Genomic DNA, 20770 nt, shown 5'->3' with positions numbered 1-20770 from the left:
GTCAATCTTAACTTTGGGGGATTATTAGTTAAAGCAGCTAGCATTGCCATAACTAAAGCAGAATTTTATCTTTCAGAATCAGTGAAGGGCTTTTTAGGACAATATAAGTAACTACTCATCTGCACACAGAAGGATGTTTATTTTTCTTATTTCAACTCATCCAAGGGTGGTGGCTGGGCCATTAAGTACAGTTTCAAGAGAGGGGAAGCCACGACTGTCTGCTCTCTATACATTAAGTTATAGCAACTTAATGTAGATCCTCAAGAGTAGAGGAGTACTGGAAAGCATAATAAGAAATAGAAATACAAGTCCACAAAGAGGAAGTACACTTGGGTTGATTTTCAATTTATTATTGCAGTGATTTCAGAGGATGAACCTAATCAACTGATCCAAGTGACATTGAATGTAATTTTGACTGACAAGGCTTAGTTTATCCCTCAGGTGCAATGTGTTAAGAGCAGAGACAGCGAGCTTTTCACCAAAATCCTTGTCCCCCTTTCCTGGATTGGAGGCATTGTTGGGAGGTGGATTCCTGGCTAGAAACTATATTCCCCAGAGCACCTTACAACCAGATGTGGTCGAATGACTAGTCCTTATTCATGGAATATGAGCAGAAGTGAATTGTGTCATTTGCAGGCTGAGGTTTTAAAGAACTGAGTGTAGCTTCTTTATAGGGTAGTCCCTGCTTAATCTGCGGTTTCGCTTTCCATTATTTCAGTTACCCATAGTTCACTGTGGTTCAAAAACATTCAATGAAAAATTCCAGAAATAAACAATTCATTTTTTAAATTGTGTGGCATTCTGAATAGAATGATGAAATCTGCCGCTAACTACACTCTGCTCTCATTAGTCACTTAGGAGCCACCTCAGTTAGTGGATCGCCTGTCGCTGTATCGCAGCACTGTGTTCACGTTACTCTTATTTTACTCAGCAGTGGCCCCAAAGTGCAAGAGTAGTGATAGTGGCATATTGTTATAATTGTTCTATTTTATTGTTATTGTTGTTAATCTCTTACTGTGCCTAATTTATACGTTAAATTTTATAGGTATGTATGTATAGGAAAAAACATAGCATATATAGACTTTGGTACTATCTGAGGTTTCAGACATCCATGTGGGTCTTGGAACGTATCCCCTCCAGGGTGAGGGGGGACTACTGTGCTTCTCTTTCCCTGTCTGCAGGCTGAATGAAGGACATTCTGTGCTCTTAGGGGATGAAGGTGCTATAGAATGGAAGAAGCTTGGGTCCCTGAATCGCCATGTGGCAGCGAGCCACCCACCACCCCCCTACACTGGATGGTTACATGTCTGATAAAATTTTTCTTTTTTTTTTCTTTGAGATGAAGACTCGCTTTGTCACCCAGCCTGGAGTGCAGTGGTGCGAACCCAGCTCACTGCAACATCTGCCTCCTGGGTTCAAGCGATTATCCTGCTTCAGCCTCCCGAGTAGCTGGGATTACAGGCACTCACCACCACATCTGGCTAATTTTTGTATTTTTAGTACAGATGGGGTTTTGCCATGCTGGCCAGGCTGGTCTCGAACTCCTCACCTCAGGTGATCCACCTGCCTTGGCCTCCCAAAGTGCTGGGATTACAGGCGTAAGCCATGGCACCCAGCCAGAAATAATTTTTACTGTGTTAAAACAATGAAGCTTTGGATTTTATGTGTTACAACAGCTATAATTACCGTAACTTAAATGGGCTTTTTAAATCTTCCAGGATCAGCTAATAGGTTTTGAAATGACCACTCTGAGTGAGGCAAGTAAAAGCAATTATGTGTAGTAAATTAAGACAGAAGAAACAGAAAAGGTACATTTTAAACTAATTTTCTAAATACCACTCTTGGGAAAACAGTATGATTTTGTGACTAAGTATTTTCGTGGGGTCATTCTTTTTTTTGTTTTTCCTACTTCATCAAGAGGGAGTCATACCCTCATGATGCCTATTGATTGTTAACTGTCTGCGTTTGCTGTTTCTTCTCTAAACATCCTTGTTTTGTTGGGCTTTGGGTAAATCCTAGTTTTCTGTTATTTCTGGACATAGTCCAATATAATAAGAGTCAAGTCTTGGGAATAGTCCTGGAATTTCCCAAGACCTTTTATTTTACTGTAAAAGAGATTGAAGTAAAGAAATCTTGTTATTCCTCAGCCTGGAAGATTATGGCCTTGGGCTTCTCAACCCAGACAGAGCTTCAGGTTTTAGTTCTGGACACAGAGTTGAGAGGGTGAAGCATATAGAATACACTCCTTGTGCTGCTGGCCTATGACCTAGACTTGGAAATGCTCAATTCCTGTCAGAGGCATGTTCTGCAGAGGAGAAAATGTCCACCATGTTACTGATTCCATAGTAGAAATACTGTTAGCAGCTGCTCTGAGGGGCTTTCTAAAGAATGGGAACTGAGGCCATGTAGACACAGAGGAATGGAGAAGCTACCCTTGCTATGGAGAAAACCTTTTCCTTCGTTGCTCAGTTATCTTACAAAAAGGTGGCCTTCTTGATCATCCAATTTACTTGAGTGTATTTTTTCACAAGGCTTCTAGGCGCACACACTTCCGGTTTCCTTCTAACCCCCTGGTCTCCCTGCTGCTGGCTCCTTTGCCTCCTCCCAGCTCCTAAAGGCTGGCATTGCCCTGGGTTTAGACATTAACCTTTCTGCCCAGTCACTGCTCTTTTGCCCTATTTAATTTTCTTCATAGCCCTCGTCACTATTAATGATCTTATTTATTTGTTAACTGGTATGCTTAAGAGCTTCACTAGAATATAAGCTCTGTGACATCAGAGACTCTAGTTTATTTACTGTGGAACTTCAAAGGACTAGAACAGTCTTTGGTCCATAAAATGTGCTCAAAAAATAGTTGTTGAATGCATAATTGACTTACTGATTAATGGAATGAATGAATATATGAATTCTGATGATGACAAACAGCATATCTTCTTAAAGATTAGGAGACAAAACTTTTATTGAAGTAGGAGGAAACAGTTTGAGATTATTCTAGAATATTTTGTTGTGGTCCTATCTGCTGCAACTTAAAAAAAAAAAAAGATGGTTTTCTTTTTCTTTTTATCAGCCACAGAGGGATGGATTAGATGACCTTCTCATAGAAGTTGAGTCGCTCCCAACTTGAGCATCATGTAAACCTGGCCACTTACCTCACATCGGGCTCAGCAGTGGCAGCATGCAGTGGCAGGCGGCCATTTTTATCTGGGATATTGTGCTTGGCACCATTTCTGAGTAGACTCACACAGCCTTCAAGCCAGCCCTGAAATACAAGAGCAACCACATCATTATATAACAGAAGCTCATGTAACATGGTCCAACAAACTTTCTCTAGATTTTTTTCCCCTTCTCTGGTTTGGCTAAACACATATTTTATTTGACTTGAAGTGGTTAAGAACCACAACTCCATCTTAGATGCCTCAACAGAGGACCGAAGGTCTTGAAGTACAGATTCCCAGGTTTATGGAAGGACCTTTCCCCTTTAGATGCAGACTGACCTTAGAATCTCTCCATCTCCCCCTCCCCATTTCTAGGGCCACTCACTGGTATTACACGTATAAGCTCAGACTGCATGATAAATGGGCCTTGGTCCTCTATTGCAAGCTCCTTTTCTAGTAACCACAAGGACAGCACCTTGCCTATTCAAGTCAGTCCCCCTCCCAGTGCCTAGAAGTCTAACCTGAGCTCTACTGCAATGGCTGGGACCCTGCCACCTTATTGACTGATCTTTCTGATGCTGAAAGCTTGAATCCCTAAACATAAGGCATCACCAGCACCTTCCAAAGGTTTCCCATTGCTATGTTTTATCCACCTGTAAATTCCCCAAGAACTTTATGTGAACTGCTGAAACCTGCTGTCTACAATTGTCTAGATTGAGACCTGATATGGCCACATCTCATGCTTGTTACATCCTCGGTCGACACTTACTGCTGGGTCATCTTCTCATTGTCTCTCCCATTTCAAAGGGCCGGTATAATTTCAGGCTAGCCCTCCCTCCCATGCTACTTTAACTGACCCATACCTATTGATAACCAAGTTTGGCTCGCGTGTTAAAGAGGATGTCTTCTACATTCATCCAGAATGGCTTGGGTTACTTGCCCAATTATAAGCAGACTTAAAAAGAGATGAAATTATTTTTATGAAGAATAATAGGATAACCCTCTATTTTGTTCAGAAGCAGACTTCCCATCATCCTACATTCGTGTCTAGGCAAACCTCAAAATTATCCAGTAAAATGAGAAAGATGACTGAAGATTTTTCCTCCTTACATTGAAAGCAATAAAAATCAAAATGTTGGCCGGGCGCGGTGGCTCACGTCTGTAATCCCAGCACTTTGGGAGGCCGAGGCAGGTGGATCACAAGATCAGGAGATCGAGACCATCCTGGCTAACACGGTGAAACCCCATCTTTACTAAAAATATAAAAAATTAGCCGGGCATGGTGGCGGGCGCCTATAGTCCCAGCTACTCGGGAGGCTGGGGCAGGAGAATGGCGTGAACCTGGGAGGTGGAGGTTGCAGTAAGCTGATGTCGTGCCACTGCACTCCAGCCTGGGTGACAGAGCGAGACTCTGTCTCAAAAAAAAAAAAAAAAAAAAAATCAACATGTTAATAAATGCGTGGAGAAGAAGGAAGATCATGATCAGAAAATAACCTTTTGGTTTTGAAGTCTGGAAGGAAAATTAACAAAAATGCATCAAAACTCAGAGTATGAATATTGAATATGATTTTGTAGAATTGACCATTAATATCTAAGTCTTAAGTAGAAGCAAGTATTTTTCTGGCATTTCCAGTCTTGAGTCATGGCTTACTGATGCATTAAATCTGTTTTTAGTTGTTAATGTCTAAATCATCAAGTTCTCAGATTAAAAGGAGAAATTAGACCCAGAGACCCAAAAGACAGGCATGCTGGGCAAATTTTAGAGTTGCCAAAGATTTACAGTTTTTGAAAAGCAGATCTTTTGGTGGGGGAAAGTTTGAAACACTTCTAAAAATCATATTGCAACATTTCCTGGAACTCTGTGTCAATGGTTTTCTGATTTTTTTTTTCTTGAAGATGAAAAGAAGAAAAACCATTGAATATACTATCTGAAACACTTGGTCAGTCACTATTAAGAACCAACAAATGAGTTTTATACCTACTATGTGCTGGCTGATTCCCCCAGTGTTTATTCTTCAGCTGTGATGGGCATTTTTTTTTTTTTTTATTAAGTGTTACAAATGAAGGAGAAAGCACAAAGAGATACAGTGATTTGCCTAACCAATGTCGCACACCTGTGAAATTTGATCATTTGAATTGGGTCCTTCTTGTTGTATCCAACTACTAAACCAGAGTTGAGAAGTCAGGGGAAAACGCAGGCCGGGCACGTAACATTGCTCCAAAATTCAGTTATCTGCAAGCCTGGCTGCTGAAACTGCCTAGTAACTAGTTTTATCTAATGGCTTCCGAAAAACCTGCTGCAACAAAAAGAATTTTACCCACCATGGTCACTCACCAATCAGAGCTTGCCAGCTCCCCAAAACTCGACTAGTGCCAATGAACTTTCTAGAAAAACAATCTGTAACATTTCTCCTTCTAATAAAACCTACAACTTCCTCTTCATTCTTTGGACATACCGAGGACCACCTGGTGTGTGTATTGCAATTCTTTTTTCCTTGTTTTTTGAGACAGTGTCTCACTCTGTCACCCAGGCTGGAGTACAGTGGCACGATCTCAATTCACTGCAGCCTCCGCCTCCTGGGTTCAAGTGATTCTCCTGCCTCAGCTTCCCAAGTAGCTGGGACTACAGGCATGCGCCACCACACCTGGCTATGTTTTGTATTTTTAGTAGAGACAGAGTTTCACCATGTTGCCCAGGCTGGTCTCGAACTCCTGACCTCAGGTGATCCGTCTGCCTCAGCCTCCTAAAGTGCTGGGATTAACGGCATGAGCCACCATGCCCGGCCGCAGTTCTTATATATCAAATAATACGTTAAATGTAGAGATTCATCTCTCTCTCTCTCTATTTTTATATATATAAATATATATTTATTTATATATATTTATATATTATATATAATATTTTTATATTATAAAATAAAAATATATATATTTATTTATTTTCTTTTATCTTTTTTTTTGAGACGGAGTTTCGCTCTTGTTGCCCAGGCTAGAGTGCAATGGCGCCAACCTCCGCCTCCTGGGTTCAGGCGATTCTCCTGCCTCAGCCTCTCGAGTACCTGGAATTACAGGCATGCACCACCATGCCCGGCTAATTTTGTATTTTTAGTAGAGATGGGGTTTCTCCATGTTCGTCAGGCTGGTCTCGAACTCCTGACCTCAGGTGATCCTCCAGCCTCCTGGCCTCCCAAAGTGGTGGGATTACAGGTGTGAGCCACCGTGCCCAGCCTCAACTCTACATATTTTATTTGAGTTTGACACATCTGTAGTAAGTTTTTCTGTACACTAAGTTCAGAGTTGTGGCAGAGACTTAACTTCTAAGTGTCCCATTTGGGGAGTTTTTCTTTAATTCTTGAATTTGAACATTGCCAGGAGGGAGGGATGAGCTTCACAGTGCAGTCCCCAGGACAACCGCTTCCCGTGAGCCTCAGCAGAATGATGGAGGGTCCTGCCTTGGGGAGCCACACGGAGATGGGGGCAGAATTTAAAAGGTGGCACCACATGGTGTCCTGCTGGCAGACTCTCCTCATGCAGCCCCTTAGAATATATTCCTAGAAAGAGTTGTCTGCAAAGGTGTCAACTCTCTAGGCTCCGAGGGTATCCATCGTTATTCACCATGATTTAGAGGATCACTTCTTCCCAGTCCCCTGCATAGCTCTCTAGTCAAAGAAATGTAAAATTTTGAATTTTTGAACTTTGAAAGGGGGACAGTTTACTTTCACTACATTCTATGTGCTAGTGGCCGTCAACTTTAGAAACCCCTTCTATTCCCTTCCTCCACCCAGTTTTCTCTTTTCTTCAGCTCAGATACTGGAAAACTCCATAGCAAGAGCAGTTCTTAAGGCATGTGCTAGAAGGGAGGGGGCTAGGAGGACAGCCATATGTCTGTCTGAGGTATGGGACTTCGGCTAATATGCACAGACCAGTGGCTTTTAAACTTGATGGGCAAGTTTTTAAAAATTGCCTGGGAGGCTGAGATGGGCAGATCATGAGGTCAAGAGATCGAGACCATCCTGGCCAACATGGTGAAACCCTGTTTCTACTAAAAATACAAAAATTAGCTGAGTGTGATGGTGCACGCCTGTAGTCTCAGCTACTCGGGAGGCTAAGGCAGGAGAATCGCTTGAACCCGGGAGGTGGAGGCTGCAGTGAGCTCAGATCGCACCACTGCACTCCAGCCTGGTGACAGAGTAAGACTCTGCCTCAAAAAAAAAAAAGAAAAAAGAAAAAAAATTCCCAAGGAGATTTGTTTAACATGCAGACTCCCCCAACACCAATTACCCTAGTCCTGCTCCCAGAGTATCTGACTCAGGAGGTCTAGGGTACACCCCTGGTACCTGCATTCGATACTAACGTGAATAAGTTCTGATAACCCTCTACCATCGGACCAGCCTGGCACTTGCATTTGAAACAAGCACCCCGAGGGATATTTACACAAAAGATCTGTGGACCACAGTTTGAAAATTTCTTCCCAGATTTGCATGTGAGTTCTAGAGAGAGGGCACAAATAGAAAATGAAAAAGTAGGCTTTAAAGGAAATCTCTATAAGACTTGGGCAATGCTTCATTGCAATCTATGCCAGCTCATGGCAGAAGAGGGTGGTGTTTGGGAAAGGGAAGTGATTTAATTCAGCAGGACACCTTCAGTGGGGCTGGTCCAGAGTGAATTCACCACCATCAGTGGGCAGCAATAGCAAATGCAAGCTATAGCAAATGCAAGAAGCTGCATTGGCAGCAATGGTGGTCACAGTGAAGATTTCTGGGTGCCTCTCTGGAGAGGAAGAAAAAGGATGACCTCCATGTGGTGGTCAGGAGTTGTTTGACATGAGCTCAAGGCACCCCTAGGACCTCCCAAAAGGATTACAGGAAGAGTTTGAGAGGAGAGGGTCTTGAGAATTTTCAGTAAGGCTTAACCAAGCTTGCTCTAATGTTGGGAAATGCTGAGCCAAATTCTCTACTGGTGAGGACTAGTATTACGACACAGTTGTTAAATTGAACCCTGATTGTGGGCTGAGTCCTCTGCTTGACGTTGTCCCTTTAAGAGCCTGCTATGTCTCCCCTGTTCTCTATCGTCCAGTCCCTCCCACCACCTTCCCCAGTTCTCATTGTTCTCCACATTCCTCAGCCTCAAGCTTCTACTCGACCAATCCTACCCCACAGATGTTAACCGGATCTTCACAGTGTTCCCACCCTGTTGGGGTTATTTAGGGAGATTGTTCTTAGAAGCACCAAGTGTGTCCAGAAATATCTTGAGAGAAATTCTGATGCTGTTAAGATAGAAAAGAATGTTTCCCTAATGGCCATATCACCTCTATCTTAGAGGATTGTTAGGAAGATCCAAAATGGCCCAAATTCATGAAACCAACTCTAAGTGGGGATATAAATGTTGAAGATGATTGGAGTAAAGCTTCAAGTTCTAGCTCCTTTAGCCAGCTGCATAGATCCAAGAATGCTCCTCTGCAACTGGGACCCCATAATGACACCCTTAGCCTACCCTGCTCCTTAGACCCTGTGACAGACACAAATCAGTACCAGGTAGGTGGCCAGGCATAAACTTGTGCGGCCATAAGCATCCTGCATGTTAATATTCGCTCCCATCTTCAACAGCAGCTTCACTGTGTCCACTTGACGTCCAGAAACCGCATGCATCAAGGGCGTGCATCCTGGAATGAGACATTTCAACAGCCTTTAAACATATTTGACCCATGAAACTGATGATCAGGCTTTATTGGCCTGTTCATTTATTTTGCTGTTTGCAATACAAACCCAGCTGTTTGTATGAGACTGAAGGGAGATAAAGCTGATTGTTGCTACATCTCTATAAACTATGTATTTTTTTTACTGGCTCTTTACAATCTTTTGCAATTTTGCAATAATTGGCTGAGAAAAACATTTTGGGTAGATGATAAAAATTGCTTATGACTGTGTCAGGGATCAGCATAGTTTAAGACATAACAGATTTATCCTGACTTAGCTTGAACAATGTAGCATCTGGGAGTGCTTTTGGAAAGCTGCTCTATCTGAGATGGGTTCAGCACACTTTCATTGGAGGTGGCGGGTGCTAAGGGACAGCAACAGTGCCCAGCCTTGGATTGCACAAATTCTTGTTGAAAAAGTGGCCACCTGTACTGAAATGCTTCTCTGTTTTCAGAATCAATATAGGCCAAGGCATTTAGTTTTTTATGTGTTTTCTTCCTGAATACAAATAGAGATGAAATTACACATTCTGATGAACTTTGCAGGGCTGTTGGAACAAGCCAGCCTCATGAGGCAGGATCCAGGTGCTTCTCATTCCTTCAGGTGAAGAAATCAAACCTCAGATTCACCGCTTGCCCAGCTGAGACTTGTGTAGATGTCTTTGGATTGGAGATTGTGATTCTTCTCCAGATGAACTGCAAGCTATGACTCTGAGACATCCCCGAGAAAGGGTAAATCCCAAGATTTCTGTTTTCACTGAAAGAGCACCGAGTTCAGAGTTGTGGCGGAGTCTTAACTTCTAAGTGTCCCTTTTGCCAAAGTTTTCTTTAATATTTGAATTTGAACATTGCCAGGAGGGAGTGATGAGCTTTGCAGTGCAGTCCCTAGGACACCAGAAATTGAGCTGTGGTCGGCAACTCAATTTCTCTCCAATTTTTTTCCTTCTAAAACTCTTTCAGTCATCTGTACTGGGAAAAAGCAGCAATGAAGTGCTATGTCTTAAAATAGTTGCAAAATTTCCTTCCTTTCCCTTCCTTCCTTTCTTCCTGTCAACAAGTGGTAATTGTAACTACTGAGAGAAAAAAAGGACATGCTGCAAAAGGCAATTATTGAAGCAATCTGTGAATCTGAAATAGTAAGTAAAGCTAAAGAATCCCTAGATAGGCCAGGTGTGGTCATGCCTGTAATCCCAGCACTTTGGGTAGGCCAAGGTGGGCAGATCTCTTGAGGCCAGGAGTTCGAGAACAGCTTGGCCAAGATGGTGAAACCCCGTCTCCACTAAAAATACAAAAAAAAAAAAAAAATTAGCTGGGCATGGTGGCACGCACCTGTGATCTTAGCTACTCAGGAGGCTGAGGCAGGAGAATCGCTTGAACCCGGGAGGTGGAGGTTGCAGTGAGCCGAGATTGTGCCATTGCACTCCAGCGTGGGTGACAGAGAGAGACTCCATCTCACAAAAACAAAAACAAAAACAAGAAAAGAATCCCTAGATACTGTTTTCATAAAATTACATGCTATGCCTAGCTAATTTACATCTATCTTGAGAGCCTAGCTTACATATAAATTTCTTCAGGGAACACCTTCTTGACCCTCCATTGTGAACTGGATGTCCATGTTATAATTTTTCATCATCCTTGATTTTTCTCTAGTAACGCTTTTAATATTTTATAATCATGTATTGATTGAGCATAATCATGTGTTTAAAATTTGTCTCTTCTAAGCTATAAATTCGAAGTGGAAGGAACCACATCTCTCATGCTCATCATTGAATCCTCAGTACCAACCACTGTATCTGGTACCGGGAAGATATTAAACAGCAATTCTGAAATGCATAACCAAATGATTACTGAACTAATTTTTTTTTTTTTTTTTTTTTTGAGACACCATCTTGCTCTGTTGCCCAGGCTGGAGTGCAGTGGTGTGATCATGGCTCCCTGCAGCCTTGACCTTCCAGGCTCAAGCAGTCCTTCCACGTCAATGTCCCAAAGTGCAGGGATTATGGGCATGAGCCACTGCATCTGGCCCAAGTATTTCTTAAGTTTAAAATAATTTTCCTGACGTGTCTCTAACTGAGGTTTAGGGAGGAATGACAGATTTATCTCCAAATTGGGTTCCAAAATTTATTTTAAGTTGGTACATTTGTCCTTGTAGAAAATAGAAGGAAAAAACCCTCAAAATAAAACAAATAAGAGTACAGCATTGTTCCTGTATATAAAATTCATATATAAAAGAAAAGGTCTTCCTTAAACAAAAGCAATGGGAAATGTAACAAAAAACAATAGCAACAACAACAAAAATAAGGTACTTAGGAATAAATCTAACTGAAGAAGAGCAAGACTTATGTGGATAAAAAGTATAAAACTTATCGGGTGACATAACAGAAGAACTAAACATGGGAAGACATACTATGTTTATGACGGAGAAGACTCAATATAATAGAGCCATCAATTTCCTGAAAATGAATCTATACATTCATTGCAAGTCTAATAAAAACTCAGCAAAGCTGTTGTGAAACTTGAAAAAAATCCTAAAATTTATCTGGAAGTTTAAAGTGCCAAAAAAATTTCAAGACAATTTTACAGTAGAACTAAAGACGATTATTGCTTTTTGAACCAACAAGATTATAAAGCCATGGTAATTAAAACAATAAATATGTCAACAGAACAGAGGAAAAAGTTCAGGAAATACTTAGACCTATCGAGGAACTCAATATATGACCAAAGTGTCATCACAAATCAGTAGGAAAAAAAAGGTATTCAATAAATGGTGCTGAGAAACTGGCTATACAAAAGGGATACATTAAAATTAGATCTAAAATTCACATCATACATAAATACTTTCCAAATATGAAAAGCAAAATTTAACAACTTATAAAATATATAGACGAATATATTTTATAACATTAAGACTAGTAAGGCCTTACTGAAGAAGACATAAAAACTGCAAACTATAAAGAAAACATTTTATTAAATTAAATTATATTCAAATTAAAATTTTCTGTATTACATAAGATCCCATAAATGAAATGAAAAGGCCAGCTACAGATTGGGAGGTTATTTTAATTCATAAAACCAAGAAAATATTATGAGCTTAACTAAATAAATAACATCAATAATTGAATCAGAAAGAAATATACAATGTAGGAGCAATTTGAGAGACAGCAGACACAAGCCAATAAACGTATGAAAGATTATAAATCTCTCAAATAATTAGAGAATACATATTTCTACATTTCTCAATGTCATTTCTCAATGACATTCATACGTATTGGATTACCAATTATAAAACATCTGAAATGCCAGGTGTTGTCAAGGATTTGGGGAACTCTTACATACTGTTGGTTAAAGTATAAGTTGGGACAACCAGTTTGGGGGATAAATGTGGCAACATTTCATAAAATTATAGGTGCTCATACCTTATAACCCTGTAATTCCACTTCCAAGTTTATTTCATAAAGAAACTTTCACAGTGATGAACAAAGAGATATAATCAAAGATGATAATGAAGAATTAAACAAGAAATGGCATAAATGAATGTTAATAGAGAAATACATAAATTATGTTAGATTTATGCAAAGAAGTGTCATAGAGCAATAAAAATGTCCAAGTTAAGTTAATCCAGATCCACTTGAATAAATCTTGAAGACATAATTTTGAGTGAAGAAAGCCAATTCAAAGATATACACTATTATTTATGTAAATTTTATAAATCAAAATAACAACAGATTGCTATAAACCCAGGAAAAGTAGTCAAAGCAGAAAAACAGAAACAGGAGAGATACACACCAGCTTCAGAATAGTGGTTAGTTATTTTAAAGGAATGAAGGGAAAAGGGGTGGAATCAGAAAAGGATAAAAAGGGCCTTTAACTGCTCTGTAACTTTTTTCCTTTAAAAAAAATCCAAGAAAAAAATTGCAAATTGTCAAAATTGTTAAATTCTGGGTGTTGGTTACATAGCAGTTTGACATGTTATTCTCTGTACTTTGTCTTATGTTTGAAATATTTTATATTTGAAATAAAATACACAAAATAAAGGGTGGAGCAACTTAGTTAGGTAAGGTGTGCAGGAAGGTAGCCTAAAGGGTGGAGCAACTTAGTTAGGTAAGGTGTGCAGGAAGGTAGCCTCAGCATCTTGTGTCCTTAAATGATCCACTTTGCTTTTGTGGTAACGTGTCCAAGAACTTTAAGACATCTGCAGTATAAGATAAGGAGCAGAAAGAGCACTAACCAAGGACACAGAATATTTGGGTCCAGTTCCTAGCTATTTTACTAGCTATGAAACTTTGGTTGAGAAACTTAGCCACTCTGAGACTCATTGTCTTGTCCTGGGTGGTGCAAAGTAATTACAGTATGGTTATGAAATTCCAAAAGCAATAATAATAGCTTGTATTTATTGAGTGTTTATTATGTATCAGGCATAACTCTGAATACTCTAGATGTATTAACCCAGCTAGTTTTGATTTTTGTACTGTCTTAGTCTGTTTTCTGTTGCTATAACTGAATACCCAAGACTGGGTAATTTATAAAGAGAAGAATTTTATTTCTTTCAATTCTGGAGGCTGGGATGTCCAAGGTTGAGGGACTACATTCGGTGAGGGTCTTCTTAGTGGTCGGAACTCTCTGCGGAGTCCCGAGGTGGTACAGGGTATCACACGGCAAGGGGGCTCATGAGAGATCACCAAACTAGCTTTTATAACAGACCCACTCCCATGATTACTAACCCACTCCCACAATGACCCATGAGTGGATTAATCCCAATAATCTCCCAAAGGTTCCACCTCTCAACACTACTGCATTGTGGACCAGGTTCCCAACACATGAAATTTGGGGGAACACATTCAAACTATAGCATGTAGCTTGAATGTAGTTGAAATTGGGTATACTGATTCCTTCCACCTTATTCCTTTTCAAAATTGTTTTAACTATCCTAGTTCCTTTGTATATCTATACACATTTTAGCTAATCTTGTCTATATACACAAAAAATCTTGCTGGGGTTTGGTAGAAATTGTGATCTCCGTCTTATGCCAAGATGTCTCCTCAGAATTTGCACTAAACCTGTATACAAATTTGAAGAGAACTGCATGTTTAATATGTTGAGCCACAAACATGTTATGCCTTTCCAATTATTAAGATCTTTGATTTATTTAATTAGCACTTTATAGTTTTCAACATACAAGTTCTGTACATATTTTGTTGTATTTACACCTAAGTGTTTCTTTTTATCGAGTGATTTTAAATGGTATTATAAATTTTTGATGTCTGCATGTTCATTGTTAGTATACAAAAATAAAATTTATGTTTGTATATTGATCTTGTATGCTGTGACCTTGCTGAACTCACTTAGTTGTAGGAGTATGTTGGTAGATTCCTTAGGATTTACTATGAAGACAAACAAATTGTGCAAAAAGTAACAGTTTCTTTTTTCCTTTTTCAAGATGTATACTTTTGGCTGGGCCAGTAGCTCATGCCTGTAATCCCAGCACTTTGGGAGGCCAAGGTGGGCGGATCACCTGAGAGGTCAGGAGTTTGAGACGAGCCCGGGTAACATGGTGAAACCTGTCTGTACTAAAAACACAAAAATTAACTGGGCGCAGTGGCGGGCACCTGTAATCCTAGTTACTCGGGAGTCTGAGGCAGAATTGCTTGAACCCAGGAGGTGGAGGTTGCAGTGAGCGGAGATTGCGCCACTGCACTTCAGTCTGGGTAACAGAGTGAGACTCTGTCAAAAAAATAAAAGATGTATGCTTCTTATTTCCTTTTCTTGCCCCTTTGCACTCATATTACACTATGCTGAATTGGAGTGGTGAGAGTGGACATTCACACCTTGTTCCAGGTCTTAGGGGCAAAGCACTCAAACTTTCACCATTAAGTAAAACCTTAGCTCTAGAGTTTTGTTGTTGTTGTAGTTGTTGTTGTAGCAGGTACTCTTCCTTATGTTGAAGAAGCTCTCCTCTATTCCTATTTTTCTGAGATTTTTATTATTAATATGAGTTAAATTTTGTCTAATGCTTTTTTTGTATTAATTGATATGAACATGTGATTTTCTGCCTTAGTTGGTTAATTTGGTAGATTACATTGACTTTCAAATATTGAACCAGTCTTACATCCCTAACATCCCTAAAACAAACCCTACTTGATCATGGTGTATGATTCTTTTTGTTTTTGTTTTGAGATGGAGTCTCGCTCTGTCACCTAGCTGGAGTGCAGTGGTGAGATCTCGGCTCCCTGCAACCTCCGCCTCCCGGGTTCAAGCAATTCTCGTGCCTCAGCCTTCCCAGTAGCTAGGATTACAGGCACATGCCACCGTACCCGGCTAATTTTTGTATTTTTAGTAGAGACAGGGTTTCACCATGTTGGCCAGGCTGGTCTTGAAGTCCTGACCTCAAGTGATCTGCTTGCCTCGGCCTCCTAAAGTGTTGGGACTATAGGCGTGAGCCACCATGTCCAGCCTATTTCTGTATATTACTGAATGCTATTTGCTAATATTTGGTTAAGGATTTTTATATCTACATTCATGAAGACTACTGGTGTACAGGCTTATTTTTTTTACATTGTCTTTGGTTTTGATAGTGAAGTAATACTAGCTCATAAACATAACTGAAACGTGTTTTCTCATCTCTTTTTTTGGAAGAGATTATGTGGAATCGATGCTGGTTATTCTTTAAAAGTTTGTAGAAATCTGCCAGGTGAGGTGGCTCATATCTATAATCTTAGCACTTTGGGAGGCCAAGGTGGGAGGATCACAAATCTCTGGTGAAATAATCTAGTCCTGAAGATATCTTTTTTTGGGGGGATTTTAAAATTATGAAGTCAATTTCCTAATTATAGGGCTCTTCAGATTATCTATTTCTTATTGTCTATTTCTTACTGTTCTGTTTTCAAGTTCGTTAATTCTTTCCTTTGCATCCTCATTCTGCTGCTGAGCTTATTCACTGAGTTTTAACATTGTGATGATTGTATTTTTGATTTTCAAAAATTCCCATTTGGTTTTTCCTTATGTCTTTTATTTCTTTGCTGAGACTTTCTATTTTTCTCTGTAGTTTTAAGCATGTTTTCAATTGCTCATTGAAGCATTTTTGTCACAGTTATTTGAAAATCTTTGTGAGATAATTCTAACATGTCTTTCATCGGCGTCTGTTGATTTCTTTTCATTCAGTTTGGGACCTTCCTGTTTCTCGGTATGACAAGTAATTGAAACTTGGACATTTGGGGTATTATATTATGACATTCCTGATATTAAACCTTTTATTTTAGCTGACTTCCATGGGCACTGCTGTAAAGGGGGAAGTAAAGGGGTGCCACCTCATTATTGCAAGGTGGCATTAGAAATCCAGGTTTCCTACTTAGTCTTTGCTGGAATGAGTGGGGCTGGAGCCCCATGGCTTTTTGTGGTATTTGGCTGGAGTAGGGACTTATTGTCTAAAAAGTGTTCTGTCTTTCTAGGCTGTTCCTTTCCTGGTCCTTTTGCCAGAGAGAGAAGGCTTTTGTTGTTTTTGTTGCTGTTTGGTCTGTGCCTGTTGACATTTCTGGGTTGCCAGCTTCTTCAGCATCAGCTCTGGGATTAACGAGGCAAAAAGAAAACCCTGGGCACTTACACAATGTCATTCCTTGAGTCAGGAGATCTCAGCTCATCTGTCATTTTATCTCCATCTTCCAGAGTCTTGTTATGTTTATATATAATGTGCAGGGTTTTTAGTTGTATTTAGCAGAAATAATACGAAAGAAATGCATCTACTCCATCTTCTCAGAAGCAGAAATCCTTGCTTTTTGCCTTTTACAGTCACATTTTCTTAAGATCCATTGCTACCAAAAATAGCCTACTCTTTTTGTACCCTTTTCTAACTACTTGACCTATCTAGTTTGGTCATTCATACAAAGATACTGAAAACAAACTCAAAATGATGACTTCCTCATAAGAGGCGATGTAAAAGAATCTGAAACTCTGTGTCTAACCCCCTTATTTAAAGAAATACCAAGGTATCTGCACATAGCCACAGTATCAAAATGGCTGGTCAGATATACATTTATTCACATTGCTCATGTCTGAAGGCCATCTCTAAAAAAATAGAGCAGAACATTCTGGATTCAAAATGCATACATATCTCACCTTCACCGTCACAGCATTCTAGGATAGAAGGGTCTTCCCGAATCACTGCAGTCAGAGCATTGACATCTCCATTAGAGGCTGCCTGATAAACCATGGTCAGGTCAACTTCCTCGGATGAGTCACCTTCATGCATCAAACAGACACAATGTTAGTGTGTAGAGCCAGTTCACTGAAAGAATAACAATACCCAAGTCCTCACCCACACAAGTGATTCATTAAAACTTCTCAAGTGAATCCAGGCAGAAGACTGAGTCATCCTGGCCACACACTCCCTCACCACTTCTGAAGAAAGGAGGATCACTCATGCCATTTGTAACACCGCTGTGTACTGGAAAGGAACCTGAGGGATTGGATGTCATTTGAGATTTTCTGATTCTTTCCAGGCATTCAGGCTTCTTGAAGTCAGTGAGCCCAGAGAGGAAAGTGGGGCCCTCATCTCGGTTCTGCATTGCCCTTTTTGATCTGGAGCATGTTCCTTGTACTCTCAATGACTCAGTTTACCACCTTTGAAAGAGACATTGTGCTCTCTGTTCTCTGATCTCCAGATGTAGAGAGTGAGCCGGCCTTTCCCGCCCTATTCTGTACCCTGAGGACTGACCCTTGCTGAGTGCTCCACCCAGGCTCCCTCACCCTCTTGCTTGCCCATGAAAGGCACGGGCAGGAGCCTCGTGGGGAGAAGAGAGAGAAGGGACATTTCTTCCTGCCTTCCCCTAGTGCAGTGTTCAGCAGGAGCCACTTCTCTCCCACCAGGAGGCTCTTTCTTGGCAGAGCCAGTCTCTTTCTCTACAGAGTCAGTTTCACTGGGTTCCCTGATAAAACGGTCCCCTCCCATGCTTCTTTCGCTTCCCACTGATGTTAGTCTGTGGAGCTTCAGCATCCCCAGTTCATCCTTTCAGCCCTGCTTCATCTCTGCAAGCTGTCCCTTCATGAAAGTCTCTTCATTTCAACCACCTGGGATTTCATGAGATGGAATTCCCGGAGGAAACAGAACTATAGGCAACTCCTTTGAATTTTGTAGCCACCTGCATTGTGCCTTGGGCACAACTGAACCAACTAATACACGGTCAACGAATGGCTTACGTCTGTAATCTCAGCACTTTGGGAGGCTGAGGTGGGAGGATGGCTTGAGCCCAGGACTTCGAAATCAGCCTGGGCAACACAGTGAGACTCTCTCTCTACAAAAATTTTAAAAAGTAGCTGGGCATGGTGGTGGGTACCTGTAGTCCCAGGTACTCAGGAAGGTGAGGCAGGAGGATCGCTTGAGCCCCAGAGTTTAAGCAGCGAGCTATGATTGTGCCACTATACTCCAGCCTGGATAACAGAGTGAGACCTTGTCTTAAAAAACAAACAAACAAAAAGGCGACAAGAGAACTATAGATCAAGTGGGGCCAGGCACAGTGGCTCATGCCTGTAATCCAGGCACTGTGGGAGGTCGAGGCGAGCGGATCACTTGAGGTCAGGAGTTCAAGACCAGCCTGGTCAACTTAGTGAAACCCTGTCTCTACTGAAAATACAGAAAAACAAGCCAGGTGTGGTGGCATGCGCCTGTAATCCCAGCTACTTGGGAGGCTGAGGCAGGAGAATCGCTTGAACCCGGGAGGCAGAGGGTGCAGTGAACCAAGATCGCACCACTGCACTCCCGCCTGGGTGACAGAGCGAGACTCTGTCTCAAAAACAAACAAACAAACAAACAAACAAACAAACAAACAAACAAAGACCTGTGGTTAAGTGGAGCACAGGGAGGACTGGGAGGTGAGTTCTGCTCAAAAGGAGGCCTCCAGGGAGAGGCTGTGCTGATCGACTCATACACAGTTCCTCCCATGCACGCCTCTTCTGCCCCGAAAGCATAGCATTGTCCAGGGAAAAAATATGTGTGTAAGAAAACGTTTTTTGGCCAAGCGCAGTGGCTCACGCCTTTAATCCCAGCACTTTGGGAGGCTGAGGTAGGTGGATCACCTGAGGCTGGGAGTTTGAGACCAGCCTTCCCAACATGGAGAAACTCCATCTCTACTAAAAATACAAAAAATAAGCTGGGCATGGTGGCGCATGCCTGTAATTCTAGCTATTTGGGAGGCTGAGGCAGGAGAATTGCTTGAACCTAGGAGGCAGAGGTTGCAGTGAGCCGAGATAGTGCCACTGCACTCCAGCCTGGGCAACAAGAGCGAAACTCCATCTCCAGAAAAAAAAAAAAAAGAGAAAAAGGTTTTTTTAAGTTGTGTTTTTCTGCTAATGTGGACATTATGTCAAAGATACTTTTTAGTTTTCAGTTCTAATTGATCTTTAGTTGGCAGTGGACCTAACCCTTTGCCTCGGTTTCTCTGTCCCAGTATTTTTGGGAAGTCATAAGCGACTTTTAGCCGGTTGACCTGTCTGTCCCCAAAGGAACTTGTTATTGGAAATACTTCATTTATGACAACAAACTGTTTTGTAAAGTGAGTGGTTGTTCCCTAACTTATTTTGTTGTTTTCGTGTGTTTGTTTTAGGCGGACTCACTTGCACATTTGCCTGGGGGCCAGAAGTGACAGAGGAGGAGTGTCCGGGTCAAATGCTACTCCTGTGATGAGCACAAGGACTATGGAGCCAGACAACTTCAGTATCAGTCCCAGTTTGCACTGACCAGCTGTGTGGATTTGGGCCATCCCCTTTCCAGGCTTTCGTTTCTTCATTTTGTTTGTTTGTTTGTTTGTTTGTTTGAGAAAGGGTCTCGTTGGTTAACCCAGGCTGGAGTGCAGTGGCGTGATGTTGGCTCACTGCAGCCTTGATCTCCCAGGCCCAAGTGATCCTCCCATCTCAGCCTCCTGAGTAGCTGGGACTACAGACACGCGCCACCACGCCCAGCTAATTTTTGTATTTTTTGTAGAGATGGGGTTTTGCCATGTTGCCCAGGCTGGTCTCCTAACGATCCTCCCACCTTGGCCTCCCAAAGTGCTGGGATTTATAGGCGTGAGCCACTGTTCCTGGCCAGTTTCTTTGTCTTTAAAATGAAGGTAATAATGATGATAATTATGACAACTACCTACTTCTCTTATAAGTTTGTTGTGAGGAAAGAAATAAGTTAATATTTAATTCTGTGTGCTTTTAGAACAAGGCCTGGCATATAATAGTGTATATATTTGCTATGACTATTGCTACTTAAAAAAATTTTTTTTGGTGTGTTTAGAAAGCATTAGAAATCTGGGACATGTAGAGAAAATAGTCTCTTGTTGATGATGATTAGACAAAGACTTCATAAATTGCACAGAACGTTAATCTCCATTAGGAAACTTCCCATGCGATATAAACCCAGGCATTGGAGCCAGCAACGACGCTCTTTGGGTCCCCTCCCTTTGTATGGGAGCTCTGCTATTTCTTGCTGCACTCTCTTCTGGTCCGTGTTTGTCCACTGAGCACTGCTGCTGTTTGCCCCTGTCACAGACCCGCCGCTGACTTATATCCCTCTGGATCTGGCAGGGTGTCCACTGTGCTCCTGATCCAGCAAGGCGCCCATTGCCGCTCCCAATCGGGCTAAAGGCTTGCCATTGATCCCTCACGGCTAAGTGCTCAGGTTCATCCTAATCAAGTTGAACACTAGTCACTGGGTTCTAGGTTCTCTTCCGTGACCCACAGCTTCTAATAGAGCTGTACCACTCACCACATGGCCCAAGATTCCGTTCCTTGGAATCCGTGAGGCCAAGAACCCCAGGTCAGAGAACACGAGGCTTGTTACCATCTTGGAAGTGGCTCACCATTTTGGAAGTGGCCCGCCACCATCTTCGGAGCTCTAAGAACAAGGACCCCTGGTAACAATATCTTAGTCCACAAAATATCCAGT

The 20770-nt window shown here is 41.4% G+C and overlaps 1 protein-coding gene across 1 annotated transcript in view; it reads right to left on the bottom strand.

Moving 5' to 3' along the window:
* ANKRD55 (ankyrin repeat domain 55) overlaps nt 1-20770 on the bottom strand; it is a 137907-nt gene that overhangs the window by 77513 nt on the left and 39624 nt on the right. Inside the window, exons 2-4 of the mRNA XM_050794657.1 lie at nt 16960-17082; nt 8687-8817; nt 3150-3259 (exon numbers count right to left, since the gene is read on the bottom strand). Coding sequence (XP_050650614.1) covers nt 3150-3259; nt 8687-8817; nt 16960-17082 — 364 coding nt within the window. The remainder of the gene's footprint in view (nt 1-3149; nt 3260-8686; nt 8818-16959; nt 17083-20770) is intronic.

Source organism: Macaca thibetana, chromosome 6 (assembly GCF_024542745.1).
Source record: "Macaca thibetana thibetana isolate TM-01 chromosome 6, ASM2454274v1, whole genome shotgun sequence".
Classification (NCBI taxonomy): Eukaryota; Metazoa; Chordata; class Mammalia; order Primates; family Cercopithecidae; genus Macaca; species Macaca thibetana.
Note: the sequence above shows the minus strand (reverse complement) of the source record. Positions and strands in the feature narration are given on the sequence as shown.